Source organism: Tympanuchus pallidicinctus, unplaced genomic scaffold, assembly GCF_026119805.1.
Source record: "Tympanuchus pallidicinctus isolate F22 unplaced genomic scaffold, pur_lepc_1.0 scaffold1, whole genome shotgun sequence".
NCBI classification, from domain to species: Eukaryota; Metazoa; Chordata; class Aves; order Galliformes; family Phasianidae; genus Tympanuchus; species Tympanuchus pallidicinctus.
The window spans coordinates 5,991,510-6,007,607 of NW_026294618.1; the positions used below are offsets into that span (position 1 = coordinate 5,991,510).

General features: G+C 49.7%; 2 protein-coding genes across 2 annotated transcripts in view; both read left to right on the top strand.

Moving 5' to 3' along the window:
• The window catches only part of LOC128084794 (uncharacterized), a 240,064-nt gene that overhangs the window by 189,419 nt on the left and 34,547 nt on the right, over positions 1-16,098 (top strand). The gene's annotated exons all lie outside the window — the stretch shown is intronic.
• On the top strand, positions 511-15,311 carry LOC128084581 (interferon-induced very large GTPase 1-like). Its single transcript, XM_052690801.1, has 3 exons — positions 511-614; positions 3,857-4,042; positions 7,109-15,311. Exon 3 carries the CDS (start codon positions 7,111-7,113, stop codon positions 14,404-14,406), a length of 7,296 nt encoding a protein of 2,431 aa, XP_052546761.1. The 5' UTR covers positions 511-614; positions 3,857-4,042; positions 7,109-7,110; the 3' UTR covers positions 14,407-15,311.

Consider the following 16,098-nt stretch of genomic DNA (forward strand, 5'->3'; position numbering starts at 1 on the left):
AAATCTGGCTCCAATCACGGGTACCTCCTACAAGGATTTATCTGCCGGAATCCCCCTGAGCCTCCTCTGCTCTGGGCCGAGCAGCCCCAGCTCTCTCATCTCTCTTCCCAGCAGAGCTTCTCCAGACCCCACAGCATCTTCATGGCCATTTTCGGGGCTATCACCAGCATGTCCCAAACATTGCAAACACTCCAGTGACCTCAGTTCCTATGCAGAGCAATAGGAAACTACTAATAAGAAAGAGAAGCAGCTCAGTGTCTCTCGTCAAGAGCAGCTGTTCTTGTCCTCCTCCAGCCCTGGGGCTTTCCCTGTGCTACGAGAACTCCCTGAACTGATTGCTGATGGTTTCAGGAATGCTTTGGGCATCCCAGTCTTCCAGAGAGCTGGTTTTGGTGGTTGTGCTCTCACATGGATTGACTGCATGGCCGAAGATTTCCAGGCACCACCTCAGTTTTCCTGCAGCTGCCAAGTTTCATTTTCAGCTTCAGGGAGGAGAAGGCTTCCCCCGCCCCACCAGAGGAAGCTGCAGCCTGTGCAGAGGCTCTGAGCTGTGTAAGAACAGGGTCAGAGGCAGACACAGAAAGCACCGGGGCTGTGGAGCTCCAAAAGTGCAGGTAGGGCCTGGCTGCTGTGCCTGGGGTGGGGCAGGGGCACTCACACCCACTGGGAGCCCCTTGGTCCTCTGCTTGGTGCTTCATGTCATGCTGCTGGGCTGAGAGGGCTGGCAGGAAAGAGAGGATTGTGGCAGGGGGCAAAGGCGCTGTGCTGTGGGGGCTGTGATGGCAATGGCTGCACTGGGGGGCAGGGGGGAGTGGAGAAGGGAAGCATGAAGGACTCGGCACCCAGATCGGGGGCTGCACATGGCAGGGATGGGAGCACAAAGTGCACGGGGAGGGAAGGGCAGTGCTAGAGTGGAGTTGAAAGCAGATCCTCGAGGCAGAGCCAGGGGTGCTGTGGAGCAGAACCCAACACAAGCGCTGCAGCCCCGTGGCCCTGCTCTACATGCTGGCATGCTGCGCTCATTACTGCATTAAGAGCTCGGTGCAGTGGTGCTGGTTGTGTGTCACAGTGTTCACCCCTTTGGGACAATCGTTAGCAGCTGTGTCTGTGCAACATACTGTGCCTGCATCTCTCTCTGCCACCTTCACTCTTGGGATAGAGGGATTTCTCTTGTTGCTGAGCCTTTACTCTTATCTGGCGCTATGCTGCTTTGTCCTTCCTGCCCATTCTGCACCCCACCAGGATGCATTCCAGCCTCCATTAACCATTGGTCTATGAATGGCCAAGGGAAGACCGGCTGCTGGGCTTCCTCCTACCATGAGAAAAGGAACCCTCTATACAAAGTGGGGACAAGATGTCTCTGTTGGCTGGAGAGTGAGTGGGAACCTCGCTGTGCTCAGCCCTAGGCATGTCAGGATGCTGAGCTGAGTTCCTCAGCACTGACCAGCAGCACTGCTGCCATGCTGAAGGAGCAGCCAAAAGCACCGGAGAAAAAGCTGGAAGGCAGTAGGGGCAGCTCCTGCTGACCCAGGACCCTACACTGCCCTCGCTCTGTGGCAGGAGCCAAGAGAGTTCCTCATGAATGAAAGCAGCTAAATGTAAACTAGCAGCAGTCGAGGGAGAGGGGGCTGATTCAACTCTCTTTGCCTGGCAGCCAATAAGTGGGGGCTGCCCGAGCTCACACCCTGATGTCAGTGCCATCCCTGGTCTGGGCACTAATTGGGATGGGGAGGCTGTGGGTTTGGGGCTGTGACCTCAGGAGCCACCTGATGTCAGAGGCAGCAAACAGCGTCCTGCCCACTACTCTCCCAGCTTTTGCTCCATGCAGGGCTTCCGGATGTGGTTAAAGTTTCTTTCATTTTTACTCAAGATCCATGCTTGCCTTCTCTGCTTCTCAGAACTCAGAGCCTTTTCTGGAAGAGGCTCAGGCCCTTGTGGAACTGAAAGTGCTTCTTGAGCTCTCTTGCTTTCAGAGAAGAATGCCCTGTAGCTTTCCTAAGTTTGGGATTTGATTGGTAAAGGCCCAGCTGGCTTCCAGAGCTTTCCCAAGGATGGAGGATGCTGAGAGGTGATGCCTTTGTGACCTCTGGGCAGGAACCAGCAACCTGGGAGCTCCCAGCACGCTTGTGGTCTTGGTGACAAGGAGCCAGCAGGGTTCACAGAACCCCAGGGTGCTTGGGGCAAGAGGGTTATAACTCTGGGTCCCCCTGGTCCCCCTTGCCCCAATAGGGCCGCCCAGAGCAGGGAGCCCAGCACCATGGCAAGGGGTGTGGGAGATCATAGAATGATAGAATGGCCTGGATTGAAAAGGAGTACAATGCTCATCCAGTTCCAACCCACTGCTATGTGCAGGGTCACCAACCAGCAGCCCAGGCTGCCCAGAGCCACATCCAGCCTGGCCTTGAATGCCTGCAGGGATGGGGCATCCACAGCCTCCTTGGGCAACCTGTTCCAGTGCCTCACCACCCTCTGGGGGAAAAACTTCCTCCTATTATCTAATCTAAACCTCTCCTGTTCCAGTTTAAGACCATTCCCCTTGTTCTATCACTATGCACCCTCACAAACAGCCGTTCCCCCTCCTGTTTCTATGCTCCCTTCAAGTACTGGAAGGCCACAATGAGGTCTAACTGAAGCCTCCTCTTCTCCAAGCTAAACAAGCCCAGTTCCCTCAACCTTTCCTCACAGCAGAGCTGCTCCAGCCCTCTGCTCATCTCAGTGCCCTCCTCTGGACCCTCTCCATGAGCTCCACACCCTTCCTGTACTGGGGGCCCGAGACCTGGACGCAGTGCTGCAGATGGGGCCTCACAAGAGCTGAGTACAGGATGACAATCACCTCCTCTCCCTGCTGGCCACCCCTTTTTTCATGCAGCCAGAACACAGTTGGCCTTCCAGGCTGCAAGCACACATTGCTGGCTCATGTCCAGCTTCTTGTCCACCAGCCCCCCCCCAGTCCTTCTCTGCAGGGCTGCTTTCAAGGAGATCTTCCTTCCAATCCCAATACCCGGGATTGCCCCGGCCCAAGAGCAACACCTTGCACTTGGCCTGATTGAACCTCATTAGGTTCACATGGGCCCACTTCTCCAACTTGTCCAGGACCCTCTGGTTGGCTTCCCTTCCCCCCTTCACTCCAATGTATTGACTGCACCGCTCAGCATTAACTCGAAGGCATCAAGTGCACCCTCAGCAAGTTTGCAAATGACTTGGAGTCATCCGACATGTCAGATGAGAGATGTCAGATGACACCAAGTCACCTGCAAAGTTTCTGAGGGTGCACTCGATGCCATCGTCTGTGTCACTGATGAAGATGTTGAAGAGCACTGGTCCCAGGACTGACCCCTGAGGGACACCTATTGTGACCCGCCTCCACCCTGACACAGAACCACACAACCTTTGGCTGTGTCCAGCAAGCTAGTTCCTAATCCACTGAACAGTCCATCCTTCAAATCCACACCTCTCCAATTTAGAGAGAAGGATGTGGTGAGGGACCATGCCAAAGGCCTTGCAGAAGTCCAGGAAGATGACATCCATTGCTCCTCCCCTGTTCATCAAAGCTGTCACTCCATCATAGAAGGTCACCGGATTGGTCAGGCAAGATTGTCTTTGGTGAAGCCATGCTAGCTGTCTCAGATCACCTCCTCATCTTATATGTGCCTTAACAAAGCTTCTAGGAGGATCTGCCCCATGATCTTCCCAGGCACAGGGCAGCCTGTAATTTACCTGGTAATCATGGTCATCCTTTCTACCTTTCTTAAAAATGGAAGTAATGTTTCCTTTTTTGCAGTCACCAGGGACTTTGCCAGACAGCCATGATTTTTCAAATATTATTCTCTCCTGAGCACCTGTTTCTCTCCCTTAGGATTCTGGACCTTTCCTCATGTTGTTCCTCCTGAGTTCTTGGAGTGGTTCCCAGCTTCTCCTTCACAACCCTGCCTTGTCTACCAGGCCCAACAAGTGACTGTGTGCTGCCTCGCTTGGGCTGCGTGCCCTGGTGCCCTGCGTCCACCGAAAACTGAGCATCACCACCAGGAGCATCTGCTGGGAGGTAAGAGGACACAGACTGCAAATCCATTTGGTCTTTTTCCTTAAATCTTCCCCTCAGCATAAAGGGAAAAAGGGAACAAAGGCTCTGCAAGAGTCGAAAGAGCATAGTAACAAGAGCCTGGCATCAATTCTGGAGTTGGAAAGGCTGTAACATGTAGTTGGTGGGATGAGGGATGATTGCACAGGAAGGTTTTGTGCAATGAATAAATCTCTTCACCTGAATAGAGACAGAGATCCCTGTCAGCTCTGTATGACAGCACTGTACAGGTATGTGCACAGTGAGAGCATTGGCTTCCTTACCATTAACCAGTCGAGGACTGTTCCAGTGCCAAGGCAGTGATAAGTAACAGGGGCAGTGATAAACTAAACCCCACAGAGGCATCAACTGCATGCTCCGGGGTTATCAGAGAAGATGCTTGCAGCATCGGAAGGCATGGACTCAGATGCAGTAACCATCCAAATAGTTTAGTGCAGGTTCTGATATCCCTCATATACATTCCCAGTTTCTCTCTTGTAGCTTTCCCGCCCCCCTCCGTCCCCCTTTACATGTAAACACAACATTCCACACAGTCACCCCTGGTCTGCTCCTTAACCATGCTTGCAGGCACTTATCCAATCAGAGTCATGAGTTGTCATCTTTGAGAGGTCTTGGAGGACGGGAGAGGTGCCTGAAGACTGGAGGACAGCCGATGTCACTCCAGTCTTCAAAAAAGGCAAGAAGGAAGATCCAGGCAATTATAGGCCAGTCAGCCTCACCTCTGTCCCTGAAAAGGTGATGGAACAGCTTGTGCTGGATGCCATCTCCAAGCAACTGGAAGAAAAGGAGGTTATCACAGAATCACAGAATCACAGAATCACAGAATCACCCGGGTTGGAAGGGACCTCAAGGATCATGTAGTTCCAACCCCCCTGCCTAGCAGGGCCACCAAACGTACACATTTAGATCAGGTTGCCCAGGACCCCGTCCAACCTGGCCTTGAACACGTCCAAGGACGGGGCATCCACAACCTCCCTGGGCAGCTCGTTCCAGGGCCTAACTACTCTCCTTGTGAAGAACTTCCCCCTAACATCCAACCTAAATCTTCCCTCCTTCAACTTGGATCCATTTCCCCTAGTCCTGCTGTTGTCAGCCCTTCTGAAGAGTTTACTCCCCTCCTGGGTGTAGGTTCCCTTCAGGTATTGATAGGCTGCAATGAGGTCACCCCGCAGCCTTCTCTTCTCCAGGCTGAACAAGCCCAACTCCCTCAGCCTGTCCTCATAGGGGAGGTGCTCCAGCCCCCTGATCATCTTAGTCGCCCTCCTCTGGACCCTTTCCAAGATCTCTATGTCTTTCTTGTACTGAGATGTCTTTCTTGTACTCCTGTTATCAGGAGTAGTCAGCATGGGTTCACCACGGGGAGGTCGTGCTTGACCAATCTGGTAGCCTTCTATGATGTTGTCTCTGCCTGGGTGGATGGGGGGAGAGCAGTGGATGTAGTCTACCTTGATTTCAGCAAGGCATTTGATACTGTCCCCCACGACATCCTTATAACAAAGCTGAGGAAGTGTGGGATAGATGAGTGGACAGTGAGGTGGGTTGAAAACTGGCTGACTGGCAGAGTGCAGAGGGTCATTGTTGGCGGTGTAGAGTCTGGTTGGAGGCCTGTAACTAGTGGTGTTCCTCAGGGGTCTGTGCTGGGTCCGGTCTTGTTCAACATCTTCATCAATGACCTTGATGAGGTGATAATGGCCACCCTCAGCAAGTTTGCTGATGATACGAAGTTGGGAGGATTGGCTGACACGCCTGAAGGCTGTGCTGCCATTCAGCAAGACCTGGACAGGCTGGAGAGCTGGGCAGAAAAAAACCAGATGAGGTTTAACAAAAGCAAGTGTAGAGTCTTGCATCTGGGGAGGAATAATTGCATGCACCAGTACAGGTTGGGGGATGAGCTGCTGGAGGGGAGCCCTGCGGAGAGGGACCTGGGTGTCCTGGTGGATGACAGGTTGGCCATCAGCCAGCAGTGTGCCCTTGTGGCCAAAAAGGCCAATGGCTTACTGGGGTGCATTAAAAAGAGCGTGGCCAGCAGGTCGAGGGAGGTGATCCTCCCCCTCTATTCTGCCCTGGTGAGACCTCATCTGGAGTACTGCGTCCAGTTCTGGGCTCCCCAGTACAAAAAAGACAGGGATCTCTTGGAAAGAGTCCAGCGGAGGGCCACGAAGATGGTGAAGGGCCTGGAGCATCTCTCCTATGAGGAAAGGCTGAGTGAACTGGGTCTGTTCAGCCTTGAGAAAAGGAGACTGAAAGGGGACCTGATCCAGGTCTATAAATATCTGAGGTGTGGGGGGCAGAATGGCGAGGCCGGACTGTTTTCAGTGGTGAGTGGAGACAGGACAAGGGGAAATGGTTGGAAACTGCAACATAGGAAGTTCTGCACAAACATGCGCAAGAACTTCTTTACAGTGAGGTGACGGAGCACTGGAACAGGCTGCCCAGGGAGGTGGTGGAGTCTCCTTCTCTGGAGATGTTCAAGACCTGCCTGGATGCCGACCTGTGCGACCTGCTGTAGGGAACCTGCTTTGGCAGGGGGGTTGGACTCGATGAGCTCTGGAGGTCCCTTCCAACCCCTACAATTCTGTGATTCTGTGATTTAGTGGAGAGCTGTTAGGGTTGCATGTTTAGGTTTCAGTCAGGCTTGATCACTAAGGTTTTCTTCCAACCTGAGCATTTCTACAATTCAACGATTCATGAAGTTATCAGCCTGATCAGAAATTTTTTATACTGAGCATGTTTCTGTCCCTGTGCAATCCCACTCTACCTCATGTCTGTGCGCTGCAAGGAAGGAGAGCCAGTGACAGGTGAGACCGGTCTGGTGAACACACATGGTGCTCCCTGTCCATGGTTGGTTGTGTAGCCAAGTCTGTGGCGTGTTTTTTGTCTGTCCAGACCTGCCTGTTACTGAGGTGCCTAAGCTTGTGTTCCAGCAGCCAGGTGAGTAGAACCCCCTAACCCTGTGGAGAGGACTCTTCAATGAAAAAGTGGTGTCCTCTTCTAACGTGCCTTTAACTGAAGTCTGTTGCTCTTCCATAGCCATGGAGTCCCAGGAGAAGAGAGCAGAGGATTTGGAAAAGGCAAATCTTGCTAAACAACAGCTGGCAGAAATATTTCACAGCGAAGGACTGGATGAAGAATACTGGCTTCCCGTGTTGTTGAAGGTATTAGGTGTGAAATCAAAAGAAGCCTTGAAACATCTGCAATATGAAGACTATCTGAAGCTGGAGAGTGCGGTACGGTACCCCTGGGAGAAAACGGCACTCCGAAAGCTTCTCCAAATTACAGACAACAAAGCAACTCTTGAGGAGCTGCAGAAGCAGCGCCTGGAGATGATGAAGCAGAGGCAAGAAGAAGCCAAGTTAGCTCTGCAGGAGCTGAAAGAAACACATCACAACCAGAGCAAGGAGATGATAGCACAGAAAGAAGAGGCACTATGGCAAGCCATGGATATTCCCAGGGAGTACTGGCCACCACCAGAGAAGGCCTTGGCAGATGTGCTTGCAAGCATCCAGAAGCAACTGGAGCAGCAGGAGATGTCTTTGGGCAGGAGTGAGAATGTCTCTGATGAGGATGTCCTGAGACGGGCGTCAGGAGGGCTGGCTCTGCAGGGCATTTACCAAACCAACAGCCTGGCAGATGTGCTGGCAAAGCGAGAGCAGCTCATCACAGTCCCAGCTGGTTTCAGGCTTGCTGGTCCGGAGCAAGGGTCACTGCTTGAGAGGAAGGAGTTCTCCTCCTCTGCAGCAGAAGCCAATTTCACCAAGTCCATGGAGCAGCTGGGCTTCAGCCTAAGCGTTTCTGCCAAAGCTGGGTTCTGGGGGTTCAGTGTGGAAGGAGGTGAAGATTACAGCAGCTCCTCACGCAAGGAAAGCACTTACCACTCACATTCAGAGCAGACGTACATTTGTACCACCAAGTATCACTACGTCCCTCTGGCCTCCTGCTACTTCCAAAAGGACCAGCTTCGCCTCTCAGATGGGGCCCTGAGGGAGCTGCAACACATCGAGGAGCTTCTGAGCATCACTCAGCAGGCAGACAGACTCAACATGCTGAAGAGCAAGTGTGCCAGCTTCTTCAGCAGGTTTGGGTCCCACGTCAACCAGGGACCCCTCCACTTTGGGGGCATATTCTGGTGGAAAGCATCTTCTGAAGGATTCAGAACAGAGCAAAGGGAAGAGATGAAGCAACAAGCATCTGAAGCACTGGACTGCTTTGTCAGGGCGAGCTTCAGCAGCTTTGCTGGTAGTGTGGGAACGAATGTGGAAGTTTCAAAGTTCAGCTCACAGGCATCACTTGGGAGAAGCGATAGAGGCAGCAGCCACACTGCGATTCAGCTCTCTGTGACCAACACCGGGGGTCCAACAGAGACAGATTCCCTTGCCCAGTGGAAATGTGGGCTTGTGGCCAATAACACAACCTGGTTTGTTATCGACAGGGGCTTTCAGCTGATCCCAGTGTGGGACATAATCCTGTCCAACCATAGCAGTGATTTTAAATCCGCCCATCAGCTGAGCAGCAGCCTCAGGGCTGCATATGAAGCACTCACGAATCACAGTGTTGGCACAGTGTTTGGAGAGGAACTGGCCAGTGCTGTGGAAGAGGCCAGAGCTTTCCTGGAGCACATGAAGACCTGGGAGGTCACCGGGGATGAAAGGAAACTGCTCACACTGATTGATTTCAAACAGACTCTGAATGAAAAAGCAAAAAATCCCAGTGTCTGGATCAACGTCTGCCTGTCAGACAAAGCACTGCAGGAGTTCCTGGTGAATACCGTTCTGTTTTGCCAAAAATCACCTCCAGAAAACATCACCTATATCAAATCTGTGCTGCAGTGCCTGCTGGATCCTCACATCTATTCTGTTAAGGACTTCCCCAGGGCTTCCTTCATTATGCAGTGGATTTTCAACACTGAGCACACGTTTCCCAAAACTCCCAATATTTCTGAGATTCAGGATCTCATCAAGACGCTGCTGCAAATGAAGGAGCACATTCAGGAAGTCACCTACTCACCAGCCACCTCTGGATCTGCCATTCATGAAGCAAAGATCAAAGCCACCCAGACTATAAGCCTGGCTGTTTATTCTTTGCTCCAGTATCTGCGGGAAAGGGCAGAGAAAGACATAGAACTATTAGTGCTCTTAGTTACCACCACGATAGGATACCAAGTAGAAAGCAGCACTTTTCAGTACCTCCTCGGTTGTCCAGAAATTAACTTCATGGCCAAGGAAATGCAAACAGCATATGATGAGTATCAGAGCCTGAAGGAGCAGGATGTTTACAGAGCCGAGGCCTTCCTGCTCTTCACAGGCCTCACCATAACATCCGAAAGCAGTGAGGTGTCCCCTGAGCAGAAGAGTGACCGCTTAGTGTTCATGGAAGATAAGATGGAGAGCTCATGGTGTGCACAGATAGAAGATCTCCTCAGGAGACAGAATGGGATCAAGGACTGGGAGGGGCTGGAAAGAGACTTGCAGGCCTACATCAGTGGGCAATTGGAGGACACCTCTGTCGATCTGAAGAAACAGAGCATAATCAAAGACATGGAAGAGACTTTTCCAGGAGTCCTGCCTCCCGTTCCATCCAAACCCCAATCAGATGACAGCACATCCAAAACTAATCAAGCCGGTGCAAACCCAGAGTTCCTCAACTTGCTGAAGCGCCTTGGGCTAGAAAGTTACTATCCAAGAAAAATGGGCTCAGAAGACTTCCACGTCATACACAAGACGTCTGTACATGACAGCCAGCCCAGCAAGGAGAGTGAACTACCTTTATACTTCCTGCAAAAGCTCTTGTGTGTGGACTACAGCGTGAGGTACCTGACTTGCAAGGATGAGAGTAAGCCAGAAGTCACTCCGGCACCAAAAGCCACAGAGGAAGAGCCCTCTGATTCCTTTGATGACTTTTTCAGTAATTTGGATGCAGGAGCTCCTGCATCTGCGACCAGGGAGAGCCACGTGCACCCTATGGACCTCCAGATGGCCATTTTTCATTGCACCAATGATTTCATGAGGCAGTACATTGCATCAAAGCTTGCCTTCTGCCAGTTTGCACTCCCCCTCCTGGTACCCAACCCATGCACTTCACAGATCGAGTTCCCTCTCTGGTCCCTCAGCCAAATCAAAAAGAGCTGGAAAGGAGCAGCAAAATCGGGAGAGCAGACTAAAAGTAGCAGCTACAAAAACAAACTCATTTATCAGGCTGAGACACCCATCGTGTCCTTCATACGCATCGGCAGCTCTCCTTTCTCATCCAAGTCTCAGCTCCTGAACGCTCTGCTGAGCAAACAAAAACACGACACGTTTTTCCACCGGCACTGCAAAGGCAGCACCAAGGACTGTTTGCTGATGAAAGGTGTGGTGGAGATCTCCTGGTATTGTCCCCGTGGTAGCGATGACGACAGTTTTGACAGCTGTGTTGCTTTCTGTAACCTGCACGGAGATGCCAGGGATCACGAGGCACAGCTGAGCTTCTTGCAGGAGATGTCTGCTGTGAACGTGGTTCTCATTTCTGAGTCAGACCAGAGTGATAAGAAAGGCAGAAAAATTTTACAAGACCTGTGGCAGTCTCAGAGGCCTTTGGTTTGTCTTTTCACTGAGAGAGAGAACATTGCAGCTGGCCGGTCTGGCCAAAACGTAAGAATAGGTATCAAGAACAGGAACGAAGCAGAATTATTGGGCGAGCTGACAAAAACAATCCGAGATCTCCTGGAGGGCTCGAGCACACTCTGCAGCCTTGAAATGTGTCTGGGCACAGCTCGCCAGCACAGCTTCTTAGTTGATGAAGATGCAGAAGCATGTGTGATAGCCAAAGAAAAGGCAAAGGAGCTGGTGAAGCTGCTGAAGGGAGAGAAGCTGTTTGAGATCAAATCAAAGCTACTGCCTCTTCAAGGAGAACTGTGGTACAAGTGGTGTAAAAAGGACAAAGAACTCACTCGCTTACAGGAGAAGAGGAACAAGAGCATAGAACATCATCGGAGCCAAATTGAAAGGGATAAGTCTGCAATAAGAAGAAAGCAACTGGACAAGGCCCTTCCTCTCAATCATCTGATGAAATCAGTCCTTGGCTTTCTCCATTCACAGCCCGTCAACACCAAGAAATACTTCCTGCAGTGGATGAAGGTCTTCATGGATGATCTGTCCTCCGATCGCCTTGATGAACTGAAGAGAGAGTATCATCAGTTATGGTCTCAAATCCTGGCAATAAAGAAAAGCAATGAAGAAAACAACTCCAAAACTCTAATGATGAAAAAGTTAGATTCCCTTTCCAATGAGATCAATGATTCATCCATTGGTCTTGAGCATATTTTGAGAGAGGTAGGACAGATTTATGAGGCTCTTGAATCAACAGACTCCAAAGATGAACGTTTACAAAAACTACCTGAAATTGCAGCTGATCTGATGGTTTCAGGGTACCCCATTGAGCTGATGGATGGTGATGCTTCGTACGTACCCTTACAATGGGTTGCAGCAATCTTTGACAGGTTAATTGAGAAGTTAGGTGACACGCGAGTCTTTGTCCTGTCCGTGCTTGGCATCCAGAGCACAGGGAAGTCAACTCTACTGAATGCCATGTTCGGTCTCCAGTTCAATGTCAGTGCTGGCAGATGCACCCGGGGAGCTTTTATGCAGCTCATTAAAGTGGACGAGGAGCTGCAGCGGGATGTGAACTTTGATTACATGCTGGTTGTGGACACGGAGGGACTTCGTGCCATAGAGATGGCCAATAAGCACTCACTGAATCATGACAACGAGCTGGCCACCTTTGTCATTGGCATTGGCAACATGACACTGATCAACATCTTTGGAGAGAACCCTTCAGAAATGCAAGACATCCTTCAGATCGCAGTGCAGGCTTTTCTGAGGATGAAGCAAGTCAAGCTTTCCCCAGGCTGCCTGTTTGTACATCAAAACGTGGGCGAAATAACGGCAAAGGAACAGAACATGGAAGGACAAAGGCGTCTGCAGGAGAAGCTGGATGAAATGACAGTGACAGCAGCCCAGCAGGAATTCTGTGACATCACCTGCTTCAGTGATGTCATCCGCTTTGACGTGAACACCCACATTCATTACTTTGCTCACCTGTGGGAGGGTAACCCGCCAATGGCACCACCCAACCCCACCTACAGCCAGAACGTCCAGGAATTAAAGAGCAAAATTCTCCTAGCTGCCAGGAAGGAATCTCCAGGCAGTGTTCTGAGGCTCTCCAGCTTGAAAGTTCGTATTTGTGACCTGTGGAACGCCTTGCGGAATGAAAACTTCATTTTCAGCTTCAAGAACTCGGTGGAGATTGCTGCATACAAGAAACTGGAAACCTCCTTTAGTCAGTGGACCTGGAAACTGAGAAGGCGCATCTTAGACTTGCAAATGCAGCTGGAAAATAAGGTTCGGAACGGAAAGCTGGAGAAAATCACCACAAAAGAACTTGAAAAACAGGTGCAAGAAACAAGTGATGCCATCACCAAAGAAATGGGGAAGTTCTTCAGTGAGGACAGAGACTGTGAGATACTGATTCAGTGGAAAACTAATACGGAACTGAAGCTGAAAGATCTACAAGCATCCCTTCTTGATGAAACCAGGAGGAAGTGTGAGAAACTGCTAGAACTAAAGAAGAACCAGAGTAGACTGGATGAGAGGAAATCTGAATATGAAAATGAGCTCCTGAAAAAGAGCAGGGAGCTGGCTCTGTCTGTAAAAGGCCAGGGATTAAGTGAACAAGAACTGAGAAGGAACTTTGATTCCCTCTGGCTAACCTGGGTTACTGAAGTGTCTTCTAATGCTCCCCCTCTGGAAGAGGTGAACATTGATGCGGAAATAGAAAATGTCCTTCTAGATCACTTCAAGGAGCCTAAAATAGATGAACGAATTGGGAAGTTTTCCAAACAGGCCACCTTTTCACTTGATGAGAAGAAACACGTATCCAAGAAAAAGATTTGGTATAAATTTTGGTCTCATTTGAGTGAGTCTGATTTGAGCACCTTACAGCTCATTACAGATCGCATCATAAGGCGTGTGAAGGAAAACATTGACCAGAAGGAAAAGGACAAAATGGATTACAGTCACACTTTTATTCATGAAATACTAAAGGAAGTGCAAGAAGGTACGGGTACTGTCCCTAGCACTGAAAAATATACATTTACCAAAGATTACAGCATAGATCTTTCAGTGTATCTGTGCAAAACGGCAGCAGCCAGGTTCAAAGACATGCACGCAGCCTTTAGGAAAGCAAATGACCCAGTCATCTACCTGGAGAGCAAGAGAGAAGATTTCTTCACATGTTTCCAGATTTCTTGCCAAGGAGCCACTTCTATCACAACATTTGCTGATTTCCTGTGCAGCAAGATTGCCCCAGGTCTTCGCCTGGCCGTCTATGACAAGACAGCTCTTGTCATAGCTGAACGCATGAGGAGCGAAATACCAGATTTCAATGGCAGTAGAGCCAATCTGGAAGTTTGCATACTGAAGTACCTGGCACAAGAAGAGAAGTTTGAAAAATTCAAGCTGTACCTTACTTCCCCAGTAGACTTTTTGGAGACTTACATTCAGACACATGTTGAGACATACTGTTCAGATCAGAACAGTCGGCTGGTGATGTTTTTAGATACAACTCTTGCCCAGTACTATGAAGCCATTCTGAAAGCTGTCGTTGCATCAACCACATTTGTTAAGGACAGAAGAGACAGCAATAAGAGAATCTCTCTTTGGCTGGATGAATTCTGCAGAGAACTTGGAGGGGTCCTAAGATTGCCCAGGAGTGACCTGGTTGGCATTGAACACCTGGAGATAACAGACATAGAGTTCCTGAATAACGCCATGACGGAGGCACTTTCTCCCCTGAGGGATCTTCTCAAGGAAGAGTTTGCTCGTGCTGATTTGAGCTCATTTGAAAAGCAGCCTCATAAAACACTGCTGGAACAGTTTCCAGGGTGCAAGGAGCAGTGTCCATTTTGTAAGGCAGTTTGCACAAACACTATACCAAACCATGATGGAGACCACCAGCTTGTCTTCCATCGTCCAAAAGTTTTGGGCAGATACAAATGGTATAAAACAGACAACTTGGTCATTGATATTTGCTCTAGCAGTGTTGTCAGCGAGTGTTCCTTCAGGATTGGTGAAGACACATGGATCCCATACAAGAAATACCGAACTGCAGGACATCCTTATTCCACTTGGAACATTCTTCCTGATACATCCGTGCAAAAATACTGGAAATGGTTTGTGTCTCATTTCAGGGCACAGCTAGAAGAATTCTACGAAGGTAAATTTCAAGGTAGAGGAGAAATCCCTGATTCATGGCGCACAGTTACAAAGCAGGAAGCACTTGACGAACTGAGGTAGGCTAAGTTGACATGAAGGAAAATCTGCAACTGCTTTGCATTTTGGAGGAACATGGCATGAGGACATCCACAAAATATTGTTGTGACGATTACGGCCTTCCACGGTTTCATAAGAACTGCATCTAACTGCTTGTAAAGCTGGACAGAACGAGGTGTGCTACTCCTGCCACTCCTCAGAAATGCCCCTGCTTCATGATAAAGTCAAACTCCTCTTCTTGCCATAGATACTTGCATCAGCTTTGTCTCAGAGCAAGAAAAGAGCACATTTCTGCAGCAACCATTCATACAGACAAGGTTGAGACCAAGGCAGCATTGGAAAGTACCAAATTATCTGCAGCTATGTGAAAATAAATGACTGGCAAAAGAACAGATTCCCTGCAGGAAATCCTTGTCACACTTAAAGAAAGGACAGTGATGTCTGAGAGCAGGTAAACATTTGTGGGGAGCTGAAAACCCCTTCTTGCTAAACTTAGTGCTCAGCTCAGTTATAGTGATTTAATTGCACGTTCATTAGGTATCCTTCCTATGCTAAGATGTGCTCACACTCCCATGAGCTCCTGCTCAGATCCCCTGGCACACTTCCCTCCATCTTGCAGCCAATCTAACTACATTTAGCATGTGCTTGGATTCTGGGCAAAAGTCCCCCGTATAACCAACGTAGAGAATTAGTTATCTCTGCAGCTTCCTCAGTAGGCATCAGCAGTGTGTGATGTCAGCATCTGTGTTGTGAAGGCAGGTGGGAACTGGTTGCTGGTCTGGAGAACATCTCACCAGCTCTGCCTGCACCAGCACAGCAGACAGTGGGGTTTGCTGCACAGTTCCTGCAGTACAGTTGATTCTCCTGGAGATCTGATGATTCGTTATAATTTGTAGTCTTTGCTAATAAACTGGTAGAGTTGGACTGGACTGGTCTCAGCGTGCTTTCTTCCGTTTAAGGCACAATTATTGTAGAATCCTTGCATGGTTAGAGTAGGAAGGGGCCTTAAAGCCCACCCAGCCTCAACATCCACTGAGGGGTACACCTCCCACCAGAGCCCCATCTGCCCAGAGCCCCATCCAGCCTGATGTTGGGCACCCTCAATGATTTTGCCTTATGAGAAGTCCTGGAGTCACAATAGAATACTTATTTCTTTTGCCTCAAAGCATGTAAGGGTATTTTCCATGGCTTCTACATATATTATTTCTAAGAACTGGCTCACCATGGCCTAATGAACAGTGGAAATCTCCCAAACTGGGGAAAAGCGAATGAAAGTGAGTCAAAGGCTTCAGTGATGAAGATGAGGTAAAAAAAAGGGGAAGTAGTAAGGTGGGCACTCGACCACCCCTGAGCACGCCCAAAGGGACATTAACACCTGTCTATGAGACCTTGAAAATGAGTGCATATGAGCGCCACTGTGCTGCATATGTGTGTCTTAACTGAAAACATGCAGAGCCGGGACCGTGAGAAGGGGCGCTTGCTTGTCAGGTCACCTGGTGTGCATTGTGAGGAATAACGGAATGCTGCTTTCTAACACCACCTTGGAGTTTGAGTGTTTTCTTCACACTCAAACAGTCTTTGCTAATAAACTGGTAGAATGAGACTGGACCGCTCTCTGCATGCTTGCTTTCTACTTTGCTACACGCTTTCTTTCTACTCTCTACATGCTTTGTGCACTCTGCATTCTTTCTTTCTACTTAAGCTACAATTATTGTA